Here is a 21,164-nt window from a genome sequence, read left to right as displayed (position 1 = left end):
TAAACCACGAGGAACAGCTTCCTCCATTCACTATTTAAGTGCATAGATGACATGTATTTTTTCCCGCTTCCCCATTTCGATACAGGTGCATGATAATGGTCCATTCTAAATTAAAACATATGTCACACATATATTATTTAGTATATGTAAAGGTAAGATTAAATCAAGAATAGTCTGATGGGTGACAATATTAGCCTATCGCTTGTGAATTATGTCCAGCGTAAGAAACGATGCCTTTAAAAAAGAAACATTTTTAAAAACTTTTTCTAAATCATAGTCAAACACCTCATGTAGCCTAGCCCAAAGGCCTATATGTTTTAATAAGGTTTGTATCATAACTAAAGTGGCCAGATAACTTCTTAAAATTAAGCACATTATTCCACTTTACAAGGTGTATAGAGCCTAACTGGCATGTGAGTATTATAATGCACCACTATAATAAAAGCATTACATGCATAATCACATTTGCGGTATCTTTTGATAAGTGTTTTCCGCTACATACTGCCGTGTGCTCACTGCTGCCCTTATAATGTGAAGAAACAGACTAATAGTTTAACAACCTAAACCTTCTGATCTGTTGCGTCAGCCACATTGCAAAAAGTGTTTTTTGTTGCTAGTGGTTGTATTAATTTGGGATGTATCTTATCCCAACTGTCCCAGAATGGAATATTTATTTCTCGCACAGAATAGGTCGACTTTTTTTATTTTTACTATGGGGGATAGTAGATGGACATAGGCTAGTGCTTTTGCTGTTCGTTAGGCCTACTCATCTTCTTAGCTTACAAAAAGTTCAAATGTGGACAGTTTTTCCAATATCTTCAATATGCAACTCGGAATTGGATAAGGAAGGACGCAGTTGCATCCCCAAAGTGTCTGTCTTCAATTGATGCCTGTGAGAAAGACACAATAAAACATGAAGGTAGAACAAGCACACTCAGGGAGAAGGGCACACCGCAGCACACTCAGGGAGAAGGGCACACCGCAGCACACTCAGGGAGAAGGGCACACCGCAGCACACTCAGGGAGAAGGGCACACCGCAGCACACTCAGGGAGAAGGGCACACCGCAGCACACTCAGGGAGAAGGGCACACCGCAGCACACTCAGGGAGAAGGGCACACCGCAGCACACTCAGGGAGAAGGGCACACCGCAGCACACTCAGGGAGAAGGGCACACCGCAGCACACTCAGGGAGAAGGGCACACCGCAGCACACTCAGGGGGCACAGAACACTCAGGGAGAAGGGCACACCGCAGCACACTCAGGGAGAAGGGCACACCGCAGCACACTCAGGGAGAAGGGCACACCGCAGCACACTCAGGGAGAAGGGCACACCGCAGCACACTCAGGAAGAAGGGCACACCGCAGCACATTCAGGGAGAAGGGCACACCGCAGCACTCAAGGCTGCAAAAGGCATTTTTAGGGTGCATTACGGCCACAAAGGGGATGCCGCCCTGAAATTTGAGGCATTATCAAGTGCTTGTCAAATTGTCAATGAGAGACTGTTGGATTGTGTACAGCCTGCGCAAAAAAACAAAGCAGAGATCATGCCTTTCAAGAGACATTTTTAAATCATCATTAGTCTCATCATGTATTAAAAATCAAAACATATAGCCCAACGTTTGTAGAACTACTAAAGTTCCATTAATATCTCTAAATTAAGCCTATAGGAGACCTATTTATTTGTTAAATCGCTCAACACAGAAAAGCAGCATGTGCATACTCCCTCAAATTGTTTGGAGAAAATATTCATATTTCATTCAGCTTTGTTCAATTGTATCCTTCATTCTATAAAATAATGCCACGGAATTATAAGCTAATTTTGTCTGCCAAATTAACTAGTGTCGCCCACAGCCATTTGGCATAGCCACATAAGGACAACTCAGAGTTTGTGATTCTGTTCTTCTGAAATAGACTACATTTTCTTCATATCATGCTTCTTTAGACCGGTCTAAAATAAATAATGGATTTATTGTGAAGGTGTCAGCTATATTACATGGATGAATTAGACTTTTTAAAATGGCTTGAAGGCGATGTGTGGAAGCCAGGAGATGCTAAATGTGTTTATGTTAATTAAACGGTCAATTACCGTGAGGCCGAAAGTTATTTGTTTGACAATAACGACGGACCATTTTCAAGACCACCACAGGCCTATGTGGAAAGAACCTATATCACCAGACACCCCTGTTTGGAATAACCCCACCTTACCTCCAGCGCTTCATGACAACACCTTTAAGTCCTGACTCCAAAGTGGCTTTGTGAATTTTGAACATGTGTACTATGATGATCTCTACTGTCATTGAATCAATTACAGGAAAGATTTGGATTATCCAAGGCCCATTTCTTTCATTTCCTAAAACTCAGAAACCTTATTCAATCGCATCAACAGAATAAGCATAGAAAAAATACTGAAAGACGTTTCTATGCCAAAAAAGTTGATTGCCAAGTTATATAAAAGGCTGATTGAAACCTGATGGTTCAGAACCTATGAAGAAAAAATGACAAACAGATCCAAAGGAAGAAATTGAGGAGAATCACTGGTCACAGATATGTGAAAATGTTCAAGAGATAAACTACTGCAATTTAAGATCATTCATAAGCCTTACTATACTCCTGCCAAAATGCATGTACTGCACCCAGAAATGTCACATCTCTGTTGGAGAAGCAACAAGCACAAAGGAACCATATTACATATGCTGTGGTCTTATGATAAACTGACACCATTTTGGGATAATGTATGCGCTATCATTTCATTGAGTCCAGGAATGTATATCCTTCCATCTCCATGATTATGTCTGTTGGGAAATGTAAATATTGGTGATGAGAAATTTTGCAATGTAGGTTTAAATTGCTGCAAAAACATATATAGCCATCAAATGGAAAGTCTCATATTTACCCTCAACAACAACTATCTATCTAGATACATACATCCTGTTAAATTTGGTATATTATAAAGTTAAACAGAAACTAGAAATATTTGACAGAATTTTGAAAAACATACTGTATGTTAATCACCTTAAAATATATGTTTTGTATAGTGGCCATTTTGTTTTTGTGAAGTCCTGTAGAAAAACATTTTTTTTAAATACATTTTCGAAAAATAGATTAGGTTTATGTCCCATCCTACATCCTGATATTACCAGATTCTGACCACTAGATGGTACTGTTCCTGCTATTAGGTGATACAAAAAAAATGACAAAATGACATTGGGTTCCTTACCCTGTAAACAGTCTATGGACCAGGTATGACAGAAACCCATGCTTTGATTTTGTTTACCCGGCCACTGTTTCAAATGCTAACTTTTTAGCATTTGTGCCACAAATCCAATGCAAGTCAATAATACCTATATTAAAATCTATAAGTACAAAACTAATTTTGATCATTTTAACATGAAGCATGATACTGCTAACATAGGTACCATTGATTTGCATTGGATTTCTGACACAAATGCTAAAAATGTTGCATGTGAAACAGTGGCCAACAAAACCAATGCATGGGTTGCTGTCATATCTTGTCAATAGACTGCTTACAGGGTAAGAAAAACAGCGAATTATCCCTTTAACATTGAGTGGAGATAATTTTTTTGTATCACCAAATAGCAGAAACAGCACCATCTAATGGTCAGAATCTTGTAATATCAGGATGTAGGATGGGATATAAACCTAACTTCAATGACAAATTTCTCCGAACAGGAAGAAGAAAGACATAGGAAGAAGAAACAATACTCAGAGACGCAGCTCCATAGTTGACAAACACAGAAAAACTGAAACTATATACTTGTTGTTGACATGGAGTGTGTGTGTGGGGGGGGGGTGGGTGTTGAAATCCTATTTTTTGTGCTTTTGAAGTGGAATGACCCAACTGCCTCTTAGAACTGGAATGGTTAGATCTTGAAGCTTCCAAATAAAATGCTGATATAGACAAGGCTTTGGTGCCACCCAGTGGCTTTAAAATGCATTAAAAAGATGTCACTGAAATCCTTCTCCTCTATGGACTGCAGTAGTGTGTACTGTGTCTGTAACTGCCAGTTCAACACCTTAGACACTATACCGACAGGCTCAAACCTTCAAACCTGGAACCTCTAGGTGTTGTACAGTAGTAAGGTGGCTCCAGTACCTTGCTGGTGTCCTGCTCCTGTGATGTGAGTTTGCGTAGGGTCTCATCCAGCTGGGTGCTCAGAGAGCCCCTCTCTCTTTCCTGCCTGGCCAGTTGACCCTCCAGCTCTGCTACCCTCTGGGATAGGCTGGCCACCTGGGAGTGGAGACAAATAAATTGATCAAACTGAAATCCTACTGTGTGGAAGAACGCTCCATACGTTTTGCATGGGTGTAATTGTGTAGCTATTCCACTAGATGGTGGCAAGTATGAGAAATATGGCCTTTGTGATCTGTGGTCAATAGTCAAATGATTTTGTTTTTTGGCCCATCACTTCTTCAGAGGACAAAAGTAAGGGTTTTAAAGTGCCTTCAGAAAGTATTCAGACCCCTTGACCGTAGTTACATAGAAAATATAGTTTTTTTATGCTTAAATACTGCATCTTCAATATATTTTATGCTTGCTGCTATTGTATTACCTTAATAAAACATTTAATTAGTGATTAGGATAAATAGAGAAAGTTGAACATATCTCAATTTGAGCTTTAATGAAAGTTTCAAAGGCAGAAGGACAGACCGTTTGGGCCAGTGTCTCCTTCTGCTTGAGGGCCTCGTTGCGTACCACCTCTCTGGCCTCAGAGATTTTCTCCTGCTCTGCAGCCATCTCAGTCTCCAGCCTCTCTCTCTGTCTGGCCAGCTCCCTGGCAAATGCCTCGCACTGCACCACCGCCTGTAGGAAGAACAAAACTAGTACACACAGACACGGGCGGGTACACACAAGTGTCAGAGGGAGGAGGATACAGCGAAAAATATATTTCAAGTGTCTCAGAAAAAAATATCTTTCTTATGTTTACCACTTCTATATCTTGAAAACATGTACAACATCATATAAACCTTTCAGATTCACTGTTCTAATAAGGTACTGTACTAGTCTCGAAAAGCCGACCCCAGGCAACAGCAGTGACTAGAGTCTGCTGGATATGACAGACTCTCTTGGTCAGTCTGATAAGAGAAAAAAAGGCAGACATGCCAGAACGTTGCGATTCTAATCATACACACAGGGTAAAGGGGATACCTAGTCTTCCACAATTAACCCAACCCCTCAAAATCAGAGAGGTGCTGCCTTAAATCAACATCCTCAGCTCGGGGATTCGATCCAGCACGAAAGTGATTTTAGTAGCTCTTGTGAAATGAAAGGTAGCTCTTGTGAAATGCAGGAATTAAAAATAACCTCTGATCTCTATCTTGCTAGCTACTATTTTGTATTTATTCAAGCAGATGAGATAGTGCGTAGCCAGTGATATAGTTACTCTATGCAAAACTGATGTTCTGTTATGTACAGACGTGTTAAGCCGGAACATTGGAACATTGTGGGAGGCAACCCGGATGTCTAGAGAGACTAATCACGTACAAAAGGGTCCAAGCAAAAGAATTAAAACCAGTATAGCGATAACGCTGATGTCATCCATTCCAATGGAAAACTCCAGATGGTGCATGTAGCCGGAAGTATTTGAAGTGGCCATAACTAGCAAAGGATCACGTCAATGTAGTCGTTTTCATCCTGACTAAGAGTCAACCTTAATGTCTATGGCGCCTCCTCGTAGCATGCTGGCCTGTGATTGGTCTGTTTCAGCATGTACTCCTGTGTGACGACAAATGTAGTAGTCAGAATAGATCACTATTTCATTAAATATCTTGATTTGTAGCCAACTTTAAAATAATTCACTGTGGGGATCAAACTTGATCATAATAAACACATTTTAGAATCTAAAACAGCCATCAACTATTCTATTTTGTTATAGACCAGGGCTTTTGGCACCAGTATGTTGCTATGCAGGTAGCCGACCAGCAGAGCTTGTGACTTTACGCACCAGACACTGGGGGCCTGGGTCCAAGCCATTAATGTGTGTAGTTAAGCAGCCTGACCAGTAGATGTCACTGCTGCTCAATAATGTTCCGCAAGTGAGTGGTTGTCTGATTCACCCTGGTCTTCTCCAGGTTGGCCTCCTCAGCCATCTCTACAGCCTGTTTGACCTGCTGGTAGGCTGCCCACTCTCTCTGCTGGGCCTCGCTCTGACTGGCCCTCAAAGAGCACAGCACACTCATCAGCTCATCACGCTCTCTGTGGGACACACACACACAGATAAACACACATGCTCATTTCAATGTGGGCAAATAAAAGCTATGTTCATCAATAATCATTTTGGTGTAAGGATACTAATTTTCACAGTCACTTGTAGACATGCCATGCCCAAACAAAGCCAGATTTGTCATTTGTGATTGACATGGAGACTGAATTACTGACAACCTTGCTAAAGGGGATGGGAAATTGATTGCTTTGTGTCAGAATATGCCAACTGGATTGATTGAGATGACATCTCAATGTGAACATTCTTCCTTTGACATAGCTCAGAGGCACTGACCAACCAATGAACTAGGGAATAAATAGTGTAATCAATGGCAAAGCCTTAGGCATACTGGAAAGGAAAGATGTCCCTTGGTATGGTGTGGGGGGATGAGACCTTGTAGGAACCCAACTACTCTAATCAATACAGGACAAAATATCAGAACAAAAGGAGACAAATGCATGATCACTGACTTGGTGAGTCTCTCAATGGCCTGGATGTGCATGTTGGAGTGTGTCTCTGCCAGCACGGCCTCATTCTGGGCACACTTCAGACAGAGGCCGCCTACGCACTGCTTGGCACTGCCCGCCGCTGCCATTGCTTCCTTATGTCTCAGACGACCTTTGACTTCTTCACACTCCTTCTGACTGCTGGCCAGGTTCTTGCTGAATGGAGGTGATCAAAACAACAGAATATCAGGAAAAACAGGATGCAAGAAGATGAAAAATTCAACCCTGATTAATCACATATGCAAGATCTCTGTGAATTAATGCTGATCTATAAAGTTATACAGTTCACTTACTTCAGTGACCTTACTTGAGCTTCCAGTGTCTCTGTCTGGGCTAGATAGAGGGATTTGAGCTGCTCCTGAGGCCAAGTTGATAATGTGATGTTGGAGAGGAGATTAGCTGTCAACATTACTCTCTAGTCACTTAAAAATGTCAAAGCTAGGGTAATAAAAGAATGCATCTACACGTAGAAATGCTGTCAGCTGCTGTACTCAGTACGGAAGGTTAGGTGACCATAGTCATACCAGTTCTTTCTTCCACTTGTGTTCTTCTGCTTGTTGAAAGACAATATGAGCTGGTATGAAAGCTGTTCTTTGAGGATTGTCTTCTCTGGGCGACTCGGAATTCACCTAGGAGAGAATACAATGATGAAAATTGGGTCCTTCTGTCGTGTCTGCACTTATCTCCACAATGGAATTTTAACCCAGAACCATCATTGTGAAAACCCATTACCGTGCCATCTAAGAGAGTGTAGTCTTTCAGGGTGTCTTCAACCAATTTGGACTTGATCTCGCCATGTAGTTTCTCATTCTCCACCACCACCACCCTTATCCTCTGTTTCATCCCCAGAAGCTCCTCCTGCCAACAACATCAACGAGCAGTCACAAACAACAGATACACAGACATACACACAGTTGTGCTTAGGTCAGTAGATGCTGGTAGAATTTGTGTGGGTTACAAATGTCCAGCAAGATGAACATCTACCACTGTAATTCATTCCATGTAATGAATATCCATTGGTGAACAAATTGAATAAGAACTTTAATGAGTCATTGGTAACAAGACTCTGTGGGGTCATCATACAGACAAACCTTGCAGAACTTGACCTCAGCCTCCAGATGCTGGATGTACTCTGACTGGTTGTGGAGAATGGGCACCAGGTCTTTAACGGCAGGCATGCTAGAGCTCACATCATCTTGACACCTCTTGATAAAATTGATTAAAGAAGGATGGTCTCTGTTAGTCATCAACAAACTTACAATCGGACAACAAAAGCGTTGCACCCAAACAAATTGTGCAAAAAAACAAACTAGTCTGCCACACCACCAGTGTCAGAACTCAATAACTACATAGTTATTTCCAAGAGTTGTTTTGGTGATCCTATTGCCGTAGGATGGAATTGATGAAGTGGAGTTGATCTGAACTAAGTAGGCTGATAAAGGGAAAGGACATCTAGACATCTGTGTTGTGTTAATTGTCTTAAATCTTAACATAGATCCTTATGCACGGTCTTGAGGATAGTACCTTTGGAGAAGATTTTCTCTTTGAAGGAGAAGGGAGTGAAAGTGTCTCTTTTTGCTGCTTTTGCAGGAGTGATCGCAGCTGATTGACTGAAAAGCAAAATAACCCATTAGCATATGTAGCAGTGCAAATACACAGGTAAAACTGATTGCAAAAAATATCCATGGGGATGATAATGAAGTGTGCATGTTATTTTGGGAAATCAGTGCTGATGCATGAAGATGTGTCTCTATGGCAGGGTTCTCCAACTTTAGCTGCTGATTGTATGCCAGATGTGATAACTATGTTTCTACTTAGCCAAGGCAGCAGCTATTCTTAGGGTTCAAACAGAAATAAAACATTACATCATACACATCTGTGTTGCTTCATTATTACATAACAAGTGTACATTGCTACATTTTTTCATTACAATTTTACATGACTAAGAATGATGTGTGTGTTGCAGGGAATTAAAGGTTAGCTTATACAAAACTCTGACCTGTTCTCAAGTTGGAGAAAAAGGCATCATATACAGTGCATTCAGAAAGTATTCAGGCCCCTTGACTTTTTCCACATTTTGTTACATTACAGCCTTATTCTAAAATTGATTAAATATATATATTTTTCTAATAAATCTACATACACAATAACCCATAATGACAAAGAGAAAATACGTTAAGACATTTTTGCAAATGTATAAAAACATACCTTAATTATTTACATAAGTATTCAGACATTTTGCTATGAGACTCAAAAATGAAATCAGGTGCATCCTGTTTCCATTGATCATCCTTGAGATGTTTCTATAACTTGATTGGAGTCCACCTGTGGTAAATTCAATTGGTTGGACATGATTTGGAAAAGAACATGTTTACAGTGCATGTCAGAGCAAAAACCAAGCATTGAGGTGGAAGGAATTGGCCGTGGAGCTCCAAGGCAGGATTGTGTCGAGGCACAGATCTGGAGAAGGGTACCAAAACATTTCTGCAGCATTGCAGGTCCCCAAGAACACAGTGGCCTCCATCATTCTTAAATGGAAGAAATTTAGAACCACCAAGACTCTTCCTAGAGCTGGCCGACAGGCCAAACTGAGCAATAGGGGGAGAAAAGCCTTGGTCAGGGTGGTGACGAAGAACCTGATGGTCACTGACAGAGCTCCAAATTTGTTCTGTGGAGATGGAAGAACCTTCCAGAAGGACAACCATCTCTGCAGTTCTCCACCAATCAGGACTTTATGGTAGAGTGGCCAGACGGAAGACACTCAGTAAAAGGCACCTAAAGGACACTCAGACCATGAGAAACAAGATTCTTTGGTCTGATGAAACCAAGATTGAACTCTTTGGCCTGAATGCCTAGAATCTCATAACCTGGCGGCATCCCTACGGTGAAGCATGGTGGTGGAAGCATCATGCTGTGGGGATGTTTTTCAGAGGCAGGAAGACTAGTCAGGATCGAGGGAAAGATCAACGGAGCAAAGTACAGAGAGACCCTCGATGAAAACCTGCTCCAGAGCACTCAGGACCTCAGACTGGGGTGAAGGTCCATCTTCAAAACAGGACAATGACCCTAAGCAGACAGCCAAGACAACACAGGAGTGGCTTCGGGATGAGTCTCTGAATGTACTTGAGTGGCCCAGCTAGAGCCCAGACTTGAACCCGATTGAACATCTCTGGAGAGACCTGAAAATAGATGTGCAGTGACGCTCCCCATCCAACCTGACAGAGCTTGAGAGGATCTGCAGAGAAGAATGTGACAAACTCCCCAAATACAGGTGTGCCAAGCATGTAGCATCATACCCGAGAAGACATCATGCTGTATTTGCTGCCAAAAGGTGCTTCAACAAAGTACTGACTAAAGGGCCTGAATACTTATGTAAATGTGATGTTTTTTTATTATAATACATTTGCACAAATGTCCAAATACCTGTTTTTACTATGTCATTAAGGGGTATTGAGTGTAGATTGAGGGGAAAATACAATTGAATCCATTTTAGAATAAAGTTGTAATGTAACAAAATGTGGAAAGTCAAAGGGTCTGAATACTTTCCGAATGCACTGTAAATGTCAGTGTACATTTGCAAGTAGCTCTACATAAACCAGAGAACTCAGAGAGATATTAAAACCATGTTTTGTATCGAGTGAGAAATGCCTCTTGCAAGTTGTTTTGAAGTTGTTTTGGCCGTACTGTGTGTCATGCTGTCATCTACTTCACGCGGCCGCATAGAAATTACTAATCCTGCAAATATGCTGGGAAACGCTAGATGTGTGGCAGCTAACATGGTGAGGAACCTCCTTGCGCAGTACAATACATTGATTTAATATATTTCTGAGTTCTCCTTTTTTTGGGGGGGGGGGGGCAACAGCAAACGGACACGAACATTTATAAGAAACCCTTTTCCCCTAATCGAGAACGAAGACGGTATCACCAAGAGCAGGTTAGTTTCAACATCTATGGCTGTGTTTTATATAAACTAATCTGTAACGCCCAGTAATGGAAACATTGTTATCACACAACTGCCATACAATTTATAGCTACTCCAACTCCAGTCCTGGACAGCAGCTAGTGGGGATTCTGCTACAGCCAGTCTCTTATATGCCAAAATATTCAACTAACCATAGTCCAGAGACTGGAGTATGAGAGTCCTCAATCTGGACTATAATTAGTCAAAATCAGGTGTGTTACTGCAGGGCTGGAATGAAAGCCTTCACACCCAGTAGCTTTCCAGGACTGGATTTGGAAAACCCTGGTCTATGGGACCCAAGTGATGACATTGATGACAGGCTCAAGTACCAGCTTCACTCTGTTGCCTTTGGTTCCACGAGTCCTCTCCAGTCGTGCTGTCTGTGTCTCCAGCCCTGCCTGGTTCCATGCCCTCTGCATCTGAGCTGGGCTCTTCCAATGCACTGCTGAGCTGCTGGATGCTGCGGTTTGCTCTCTCTGGGGGTCAAATAATCATGTTGAAAGGTTTACTGTGTAACAGATATGACTGTATTTGTAAGGCTGAATAACAAACTAATGACAACGTATCTCTCTTTTGAGAAGAGACAGACTAGAGAGTAAACGTGGGGATGTTGTCTTGATTATTTAGCCAGGTCTTGTCCGGAACACTTGAAGTAGGTATATGGCTAATGTTAACTACAATATAGAACAAAATACCAGCTAGCTAGCTAGTTATTGTGCATAATTGTCTGGCTAAACTCAAATCTTATCTTAAGCTAGCTAACTAGCCTAATGTCGTTACCTCTGAGTTTCTTTTGATATGCTCCCAACTCTTCTTCCTCCTCATCAGAATCCAACAGTGGCTTCATGGATAACTTGTGGACGTATGTGTGTGTGTTCTTGATGTAGCTAGCTTCACATTTAAAAAAATATCACACCAAAAACGTTGCTATCATGTACATAACAAAAGAGACCACATAGATGTATATGTAGCTATGCCTAGTTTCACCTCAGATGGCAACCGTTGAAATGAGCAGCTTTACAAATACTTCCGTAAACCAAGCAATGAGTCTTGGGACTTGTCGTTTCATTCTGGACGCGATGTCCAACTTTTGAATTGCACATTTGAAAATAAAAACTGTAGCCACAAGATCGCGTTGGTAGGCCTATCAGATCGGTATGATCGCGAGATCAGCCTTCGTAATCACCTAAATTTGCTTTTATTCGACCAAAACAATGCACACTAATACATGTTAAGCGAATTTATTTGCAGAATTTCACAAAATTGTAGTACATATTTGGTTTTAATCGTTGCATGTATTTTATCCCATCCCCATTCGACCGCACATTTGCCAATCAATCTGGAAGAACACGCCCACTGGGTCGAGCTGGAACTGCAGACGCTGGCGTGGAGGATGTAAGCTACTCTCCGCTATTTGTAGTGGAATAGCGTTATTGCAGCGCAACTGAGGGAAGACCAAAGCGCATAAGGACAGGGCTGGGCACCGACATCAGCGTACAGTTCCATTGGATAATAGCAAGCCTCCACAACAGCCAGCCGAAAAGAGCAGCAAAGAAAGGGTAAGAGAAATGCATGATAATAAAACGTTTTCCACGGCTGTGTGATTGTCTTGGGGAGAATGTTTTTATTGCAACCAAATCTTCCAAGTAAACCAACTGTACAAATGAATACATAAATGCAGTTTATGTTTTTACTTTCTGTCAATGTAACTAGAAGATTTGGAACCATGATAAAATAGGTTACAACGTTTTAATTCCAGGGCATATTGGTAAATTATGAAATAATAGATGAACGTAAGGCCTAAATTATAAATGTCATAATTCACAATGGGCCAATGCAGAATGATTACCGTTGCCCATAAAGTCTGATGGCTTATTGGTTAACGATATATAGAGTGAGAGAAAGAGTAGTGAGACTGGCTTGGCTAGTGGCAGTGTATTGTAATGCTGCATGCATGACTACTTCTCCAGCCTTTGTGGGCTTGCTACATTGTTGCAAATATTCCTTGCCATGTAATCGGCTACTGTGTATCCGAGAAGCAATAAAGATAACGCTGTACTGTAGCTACAGTAGTGTTTGATTATTTGCTAAATTTTCTTTAGTTGATACAATTTTGATAGTCTAATGCTCGCCTTTAGCTTTAGCCAACCAGGCTATGCTCAGGCTAGGCAGCGCTGGACCGGTCAGGATGTCCAGTTGTTCCCCGTTAATCAGTGGAGGCTACGGGCTTTCATCCGATTAGTTCCTCTATTTGTAATGTTTGGAGGGTTTTTTATGCGAAAAGCTATGCCTTTCGTTTTGGTTTAGCTGTTTTTTCTTTCCCGAAGATGTACCCCCTACCCGAAGATGGGGGGCTTTGTTGTGACGCCAGACAGCTGGCCTGGTTTGCATCCGCTCTCTTTGTGTAATGTGCAGATTTTTTCACACAACACAAGACTTTAATTTTAAAAAGTGCTGCCAGTACATCTGAATAATTTGATATGTTTGGTTTAATTGGGAATGCAGAGGCCTCTCAGTAGGGAGGTAATTAATGCTCGAATCTCTCAAGATGTCACCTAATGTCAAACTCCCATTAATTAATTAGAGCGGTGTTTTGCTTAGAGCTCTCTTTTTTTAATCAGAAAAGCTCGATATTCTGCTTTTTCCTTATGCTCATTAAAAGTTATAAACGAATGTGAATCAGGCATGCGGTGGTCAGTGCAATCATAAGTCTTTATTAAATATTTATAGTCAGGCAATTTTGCTTATAATAGCTAGAACATTAAACCTATGTATGTACATTAAACAGCCTTTTGTCTGTGTGAAAACAGACTGGTATTCTTTGAGAGCGGGCCAGTGTACTACATTGACCGTTTTCTTTTGGATAGTTGTCTCCTCCTCCTGCAGGAATTCAAGTTTTGGACCTGTGCCACTGATAATGATAGCCAGCACTCCTCCAACTGTAACCGCTGGCTGTAGGCAGCTGCTTATTGGGAAGTATGTCACAGTCATTGTATGACTGGACAGGCAGCACACAGAACTAGCCTACGCCTAAGTACTGACACATTTTATGATGCTGTAGTTAGAATACTTCAAATATAGTTCTGCATCAATTATACAGTATACTGTACCTTATTATCAAGGTCATAATGTCACTCATTAAGCTTCTTTTTTTGTCTAGTCTCAATGACCTCCTGGTACCAACAAGGTTTATGGAGGCAGGGTGTTTCCTTTGAATAATAACTTTTTTGTTTGTTTGAGGACTTTGTTGTCCTGCCCTGCCATTGTATCCCAACAACCACTGGGAAGCTTGGGAAATATGTTCACTTTACAATGGCATTTTGTATATTGTTCATCATGAGACCCTGCCTCCTTCACTCTAATACAGAGACTGCCATGAGGCCAGTTCCCTTTTCAGTGTTGTTATAATACTGTTATTATACACACATATAGAACTGAAGCTTCTACCAGCCCTGTTTTACTAGAGGTTTATTGTTTAATGGCCTGAAAGAATAATGGCCTGTTTTGCTTTCAAGGAGAGTGATCATTTTTGGCATACCATAGGTAGACAACTTTTCATCTATTTCATCAGCCAGTCCCATGTTATAAAAGAACATTGGTGTGTCTCAAACAACATTTAATCTTCTTCACATCTGTTTTGGGGTGTGACCAGTAGTTTATATTTGTTCAATTGACTCCTATTATCTTTTCCAGTATGGATGATATTTTTCCAAGGGCCAGTCTCTGTTTCTGTGTGAGAGAGACATGGCTATTTTTATCGTGATGTGAAAATAGGAAGGTTATCTCTGGATAATATTAGAGGTGGTGTCATAGTCAACATGGCATAGCTAGTGCTAATGTCACTATTAAGGCCAGAGGTAGAGCCAATGTTTCAGCCTCACAGGCTATGGTCAGTGTATTTACTAAACCAGACATTTGCTTTACTTGCTCTATAATCTGTATGTTTTCTATAATCTGCTTTTCTAAAATAAAACATACATTTATTTATGTGTCTGGATACATTTTGCCTCCTTTCCCTGCTACTGCCCTGAATGGAACAAATCCTAACTGGTGCATGACTGTAACCAATGCGTTCAGTGTCCCGTCTCATCTACATATTGATCAAATAAATTCTTGATGTCCAAATTTATCCTTGCCTGGCACAAGCCAGTAGGGTCACCATTAGTGCAGGGTCCCCATATCCATAGAGAATGTTATGGTTAAATCCAGCATGACAATGTTGCATGTGTGCTACATCACCTATGACCTATATCAATATATCTTAAAATAATAATTGTAATAATAAAAATTCTAATATAATATATAGCTTATTATAAACTGGATGGTTCGAGCCCTGAATGCTGATTGGACGACAGCCGTGGTATATCATACCACGGGTATGACAAAACATTTATTTTTACTTCTCTAATTCCGTTGGTAAGCAGTTTATAAGTCAATAAGGCACCTCGGGGGTTTGTTGTATATGGCCAATATACCACGGCTAAGGGCTGTATCCAGGCTAAGGGCTGTATCCTAAGAACAGCCCTTAGCTGTGGTATATTGGCCATATACCACACCCCCTTGTGCCTTATTGCTTAAATATATAGCTTGAGGCCGTATGTTATGTTAAACAGTTGAATTAGGGATTTCTATGAAAATCTATAAATGACATTGTAAAAGGACAATGAGCATCTATTGTTTGATGTTGAATGAATGCAAATGGTTTCCCAAACGGGATTCACTTGAATATATGTTTTCATGGCTATTTGTAATGTAAACAATTAAGCCATGCTGTACCTAAAACATGTACTGTAAGATATTTTAGTATCAGTAGTACTACTGGCATCAGCTACAGTCTATACAGTGAAGCCCATCTGAGTAAAAAACATATGGCCAGCATTGGGTGGCAAGTAACCTAGTGGTTGAGAGCGTTGGGCCAGTAACCAAAAGGTCGCTGGTGTGAATCCCTGAGCCGACTAGGTGAAAAATCTGTCGGTGCCTTTGAGCAAGACACTTAACCCTAGTTGCTCTGGATAAATGTGTCTGCTAAATGTAAATGTATATGTAGGTCCTATAGATCCTTATGTGCAGTACTTCTTAACTTTGGCTTTACATACTGATCACAATCAGGCTTGATGTGGGATTTTTGCAGGGTTTTGTTTTTCAAACCAACTGCTCGTGTGGTAAATGTGCTGACTATACTTCCGGACCATATGGTATTTTTGTAGCACCTCCAAAAATATTTGACCCTTTTTTCTCCCCAATTGGTAGTTACAGTCTTGTCCCATCGCTGCAACTCCCGTGCGGACTCGGAAGAGGCGAAGGTCGAGAGCCATGCGTCCTCCAAAACACGATCCTGCCAAGCTACACTGCTCGCTTAACCAGGAAGTCAGCCGCACCAATGTGTCGGAGGAAACACAGTACAACTGGCCAGCGTGCATGTGCCCAGCACCTGCCACAAGGAGTTGCTAGAGTGTGATGGGACAAGGCCATTCCTGGCGGCCAAACCCTCCCCTAACTCAGATGACGCTGGGCCAATGGGTCTCCCAGTCTCGGCCGGCTGTGACACAGCCTGGGATCAAACCCAGGTCTGTAGTGACACCTCTAGCACTGCGATGTAGTGCCTTAGACCGCTGCGCCACTCAGGAGACCCCTCTATGCATTTTTAACAAACCAATTTACCAAGCCTCAGAGATAACTTCCCCCAGTTGTGTCAAATTAAGGAAAGCCATTCATGATTTACAACAAAATACAGTATGCTGATATTTTTGTTGTATAGTTTCTGCTATCAGTACTTATTATTGGATATGTGCAGCCAAGGTAATAGAACAATGTCTGAATGGCAAAATGCATTTGTCCCCTTGAATGTTCTTGGTCTGTCAGACTGACAAGGGCAGAGAACAATGCTCGTCACTTAACCTTCACCCAGAATGGCCTAATGTTCACATTAGGAATAGGAACTGCTAGTAAGAGCTAACTATTGAGTCGTTACAATAACCATGACCTAATTCACACTGTGGGTGATTAAACTAGAGAGCAGTAGTTAAATCACTATTTTAGATTAGATTAACGTTGTATGTTTTAAGCCTAGTAAGAAAGAGAGTTTCCCAGACTGCTACCCAGACTGAGGCACACATGTAGAGAGGCTTTCCATCAACATAATCTGTCTGCTCTGTTGGTTTCAAGCATCCCTCAGTGGAGTTTACCATGTCAAACAAGGTTCATCACTAAAACTATGACAAAGCTTGACACAAGAGACCCCAACTACGAACTATTCAAGAGTTTAAAGGGTCTTCCAACCTCCACTTACAAGATAATGTTTTGTAGGGCTATGGGCTCGTTGAGTTTATTTAGTCAAACAGAGTTGGTCTGTAGCCATTCTCCCTATATGTTTTTCTGTCCCCCATAGCACCCAGCAATATGGTTCAATAACAGAGGGAGACTGTTAGCTATTGTTAAACTTTGCAGTCAGCCCAGATAACCATCTCACCTAGACAACCATCTCCCCTAGACAACCATCTCAGTGCTGAGTCCTTGAAGATAATTATTTTGATCACCAAATTATTCTGTCACCAAATAATTATTATCAAATTAGATGAATATAGATAACAATGTTATTATGGATCCATAGACCAACTGATATCATATAAGCATATGCAGATTACTAAATTATGTCAATACAAATGCTAGCCTATTCTATTTGAGCAATTAGCATAGTGGTGCATTGTGGTTAGGTAAATGAGTGACACATCAGTATCTTTTTCATTGATGTGCACAGGAAAAGTAGGCCATTCTGGTGCAAACGTCAAAGTAAATTGTCTTCATACAGATTTGACAGTCAGCATGAAACTGCAACACTCCCCTGGGAATAAGTCATTGAACCCTCAATTTATGCCCAGCACTTAAGTTTGAAGTTTTCCTATTGCATAGTCAAATTTCCCACCAACTGACCAGATAGTGTCTGCGATAGCTGTTAAAATTGTAATCAGGTCTAATACTAGCAAGGGATGTTGTCTGAGGCCATGACGCCTTCAAGCCTTCCCTGACGAAAGCCTATTTCTGGAGGAATGGATACACAAGATCAATCGATTGTGTGGTTATATCAAATGTTCCCTCCTAGTGATGAGTAACTACTCCTATACCAAAAATGTAAGATATTTAGATGGGAGCGCTATGCAGCCAAGCTGTAAGTCATTTAAAGAAAGAATCCTTGTGTCTGACCGCTCCTTTTGTGTAGGGTTAGATGTATACCTCTATGTCTGCTGGGCCTGGTCCGATCTGTCTGGCTGTAAATAATAGTGCAGTCATCTGGGACCAGAATACTACTGTCTTATCCTGGGTGATACAGACCTTTTTGTTGATTATTGCCCTGGGCTGTTGTCTTGCCTCCCTATGCTTTCTGACTGTCTGGATGCAGCCATGTATCAAAGTAATGGGCTCTCATTAGCTTTGGGTCATTGCCTGCTGAAGCAAAGAAGAAGATCAGACGTACAGCGTACTGTAATATGCCATTTACTTTATGAGGTTTTACAGCAAACAATCTAGTTCATTTAGTGCAAGTTGACAGTAGGCCACATTTTACATCACAGCCTAACCCTTTGCTGAAACACTTGCCTCTACATCTTGAAAATAATGTGGGAGTGCTTGCACAGATTGCCTATGTGTAGGTGCATTTGTGCAGCTGTGTGTTTGGTTGCAGTTTTGGTTGCAGTTTGCTGTGATAGGTGGGCTGAATCAGTACCTCTGGCCTATGTTGGGATAAGGAGGCAGAGGGATGGGCACTTACACAGCTGTTGCATCATCTGGTCATGGCGCTACGTGGAGGATCCATGCTCACAGGAGGGAAACACATTAGAGACAGCCGGAAGGGAACACCCCGTTCATCTCTGTCACTTCCTTACAGAGGGAGCCTGGGATCTGATTGGCTTAGAGAGGAGGGAAGGATTTTGAATGGCTGGAATGAGAGCACCATATTAGTCATACTATTCGGTATGTTGTATTTAGACTAAGTAATGCTAAAGCTTAGAAGGGATTAGTCAAAGAGCTGATTATGCTAGATTCGCTTTAGCTTTCTCTCTAATTATTATTTTTCTCCTTTAACAGCTAATCATACACATTGTGAAATCTCATGAGAGTAACTGGCTCAGTGGAAAAGAGGCTTGTGTGTTTGTCGCCACACAGTACTGTTTCGTTCCTGTTTCGTTCCTGTTCACATTTATTGTTTTGTATTTCATAGTGTTCAGTTTATTTATTAAAGTAATCATCATGAACACTTACCACGCTGCATCTTGGTCCGAACCTTACTCCTCTTCAGACGAAGAGGAGATCTGCCGTTACATACTGTTAATGTATGAGAATCTGTTTAAAACACGAAGCAGTTTTTCAAATCACACACGCAGTGTAACAATCTAACTTCCTGTCCAAGTGAATTCAAAGATGAGTGCAGGCCATCTTCAGGAAGCATTGAGCTAACTTCCTGCTTTGCATGCCTTCACCTCCTCACAAAGCATGCACAGTCAGCTAAGAACAATCCAGCTCTTTGACCTAGTGGGGGTGGGTTAAAGGGTCTCTGCCCAGCCAAAACCATGATGTCATCCCTTAACCCACAACAAGGATGTTAGAGGGTGTTAGGGGGTAGAGATGAGGATTTTGCAAGAACTCATCTGTTTTGAAATGGCATGAAATTGTTTACCAATCCACAGTCCTCACAGGACATTACAAACAAGACAAACATATTGTACAGTATCAGTGCCATAAGTTCTGCACTGTAGAGGAGTACTCTGCCAGAGATCCACCTGGCTTGCAGGCCTGCCTCATGACTCAACCTTTGAAACATTCTCCCCCTCAGATCCAACCATTTGAAGCCAATAACAAATGAACATTGGCATGCATGCGGTGGGTTGTGGGTTGTAGGTTAGTCGTTTAGCAGGGATTGAGTCCTGTCAGAGCTACATGTGTGCTGCAGGAGAGTTACAGACAGACAGACCTAACCCAGTATATTCCCCAGCTGGGAATATGAAGACTGTGAAGACTCTTTTATGTGGGATTAATTGAAGGCTTTTTCTTTACACTGGTTGGCCTGTACTGAGACTCCTGGCTGTGCTGTGCCACGTTACGTTCTCCATATCCCTGGATTCTGCAGAGGTTTCTCCTGGACTAATAACTCCACTGTGGCTAGGCCTCTGATTCCTCTGATATCCTGCTACAGTCGTTTTACCAAATAACTTTGAACATTGAAACATACTCTAACAAGGATATACCTTTTATATGGTTTAAAGTTTCGTGTTTTATTTTTCGTATGTACCTGGATACACATGCTTACTTGGGCTGTTATGCAATAGATTTGGGGGGAAATTTCAGAAATTCATTCAAATGTTGTGAAATGGGAGACAACTGGCAAGCGGATGCGTGCACACAAATGTTCTTCTTGATCCAAAGCCATGTGAAGGCCTCTTAATACAGAACAAAATGTTGAACGGCAGGTAGTATTACAATAAAACACTTTCTTGTGCAGGATGTGCACCCAATAAGCTCTATGCCTTTGGTACAGAAATTCAAAACCCATCCCAGATAAAACCTAGAACACTATTTCATTCTGTGGAATAATCAGTGTGTCCAGGGGTTTGTCTGTGAAACATGATCAAATATTAATGCCACTCTTTCATGAACACACCACCAAATAACAATACAATTTCAGAGGTCATGGGAGAGGCGTCATATACACTAGTGTCTGTGAGAGGCAGGAGAAGGGAGGGAGAATAGTTTACAGCAGGGGTCCTCAACTGGTGACCCGTGGAAGATTTTATTTGGCCCTCCAAGTTTTCTTTAAAAAATGATATTGTTAGACACCAGCTATTACGCTCCAAATGATTTTCATTTTGGAAATATGTTCCAAAGTATTACCACTCATAATAGAGAGATATACACTCAGTAGACAGTTTATTAGATATGCCCATCTAGTACCGGGTCGGACCCCGCTTTGCCTCCAGAACAGCCTGAATTATTCTGGGCATAGAAACATTGCTCAATTGGTACCAAGGGACCTTACGTGTGTCAGGAAAACATTCCTCACTCCATTACACTACCGCCACCAGCCTGTACCATTGTCACCAGGCCGGATGGGGCCATGGACTCATGCTGCTTACGCCAAATCCTGACTCTGCCATCAGCATGGCACAACAGGAACCGGGATTTGTTGGTCCAGGCAATATTTTTCCACTCGTCAATTGTCCAGTGTTGGTGACTGCCTGCCCACTAGGGCTTCTTCTTCTTGTTTTTATCTGACAGGAGTGGAACCCGCTGTGGTCGTCTGCTTCAATAATAGCCCATCCGTGACAAGCACTGACGAGTTGTGCGTTCCGAGATGCCATTCTGCACAACACTTTTGTACTGCGCCATTATTTGCCTATTTGTGGCCTACCTGTTAGCTTGCACGATTCTTGCCATTCTCTTTCGACCTCTCATCAATGAGCTGTTTTTTTGTTTATGGTTATT

General features: G+C 41.5%; 2 protein-coding genes across 15 annotated transcripts in view; one reads left to right on the top strand and one right to left on the bottom strand.

The window, feature by feature from the left end:
- Positions 1-11,814, bottom strand: part of sdccag8 (SHH signaling and ciliogenesis regulator sdccag8) — a 103,832-nt gene extending 92,018 nt beyond the window's left edge. For 2 of the 6 annotated variants that reach the window (XR_004829565.2, XM_035801115.2), the window contains exons 1-11: positions 11,472-11,729; positions 11,021-11,167; positions 8,255-8,340; positions 7,822-7,935; positions 7,463-7,588; positions 7,255-7,359; positions 7,024-7,088; positions 6,695-6,886; positions 6,079-6,217; positions 4,673-4,825; positions 4,118-4,252 (exon numbers count right to left, since the gene is read on the bottom strand). Coding sequence is in view for 4 of the 6 variants with exons in the window: in XM_035801115.2 (XP_035657008.1) it covers positions 4,118-4,252; positions 4,673-4,825; positions 6,079-6,217; positions 6,695-6,886; positions 7,024-7,088; positions 7,255-7,359; positions 7,463-7,588; positions 7,822-7,935; positions 8,255-8,340; positions 11,021-11,167; positions 11,472-11,538 (1,329 nt within the window). In the remaining 2 variants the exon portion in view is untranslated. Of the gene's footprint in view, positions 1-4,117; positions 4,253-4,672; positions 4,826-6,078; positions 6,218-6,694; positions 6,887-7,023; positions 7,089-7,254; positions 7,360-7,462; positions 7,589-7,821; positions 7,936-8,254; positions 8,341-11,020; positions 11,168-11,471 lie in introns of all 6 variants that reach the window. The other 4 variants (XM_035801119.2, XM_035801120.2, XR_008078411.1 and 1 more) reach the window with 3 other exon arrangements.
- A 275-nt stretch (positions 11,815-12,089) lies between these two features.
- The window catches only part of cep170aa (centrosomal protein 170Aa), a 74,800-nt gene continuing 65,725 nt past the window's right edge, over positions 12,090-21,164 (top strand). For 5 of the 9 annotated variants that reach the window (XM_052477993.1, XM_052477985.1, XM_052477988.1 and 2 more), the window contains exon 1: positions 12,090-12,250. The gene's annotated coding sequence lies outside the window, so the exon portion shown is untranslated. The remainder of the gene's footprint in view (positions 12,251-21,164) is intronic. The other 4 variants (XM_052477992.1, XM_052477991.1, XM_052477990.1 and 1 more) reach the window with 1 other exon arrangement.

Source organism: Oncorhynchus keta, chromosome 24, assembly GCF_023373465.1.
Source record: "Oncorhynchus keta strain PuntledgeMale-10-30-2019 chromosome 24, Oket_V2, whole genome shotgun sequence".
Lineage (NCBI taxonomy): Eukaryota > Metazoa > Chordata > Actinopteri > Salmoniformes > Salmonidae > Oncorhynchus > Oncorhynchus keta.
This window is presented reverse-complemented; position numbering and strand designations above follow the sequence as displayed.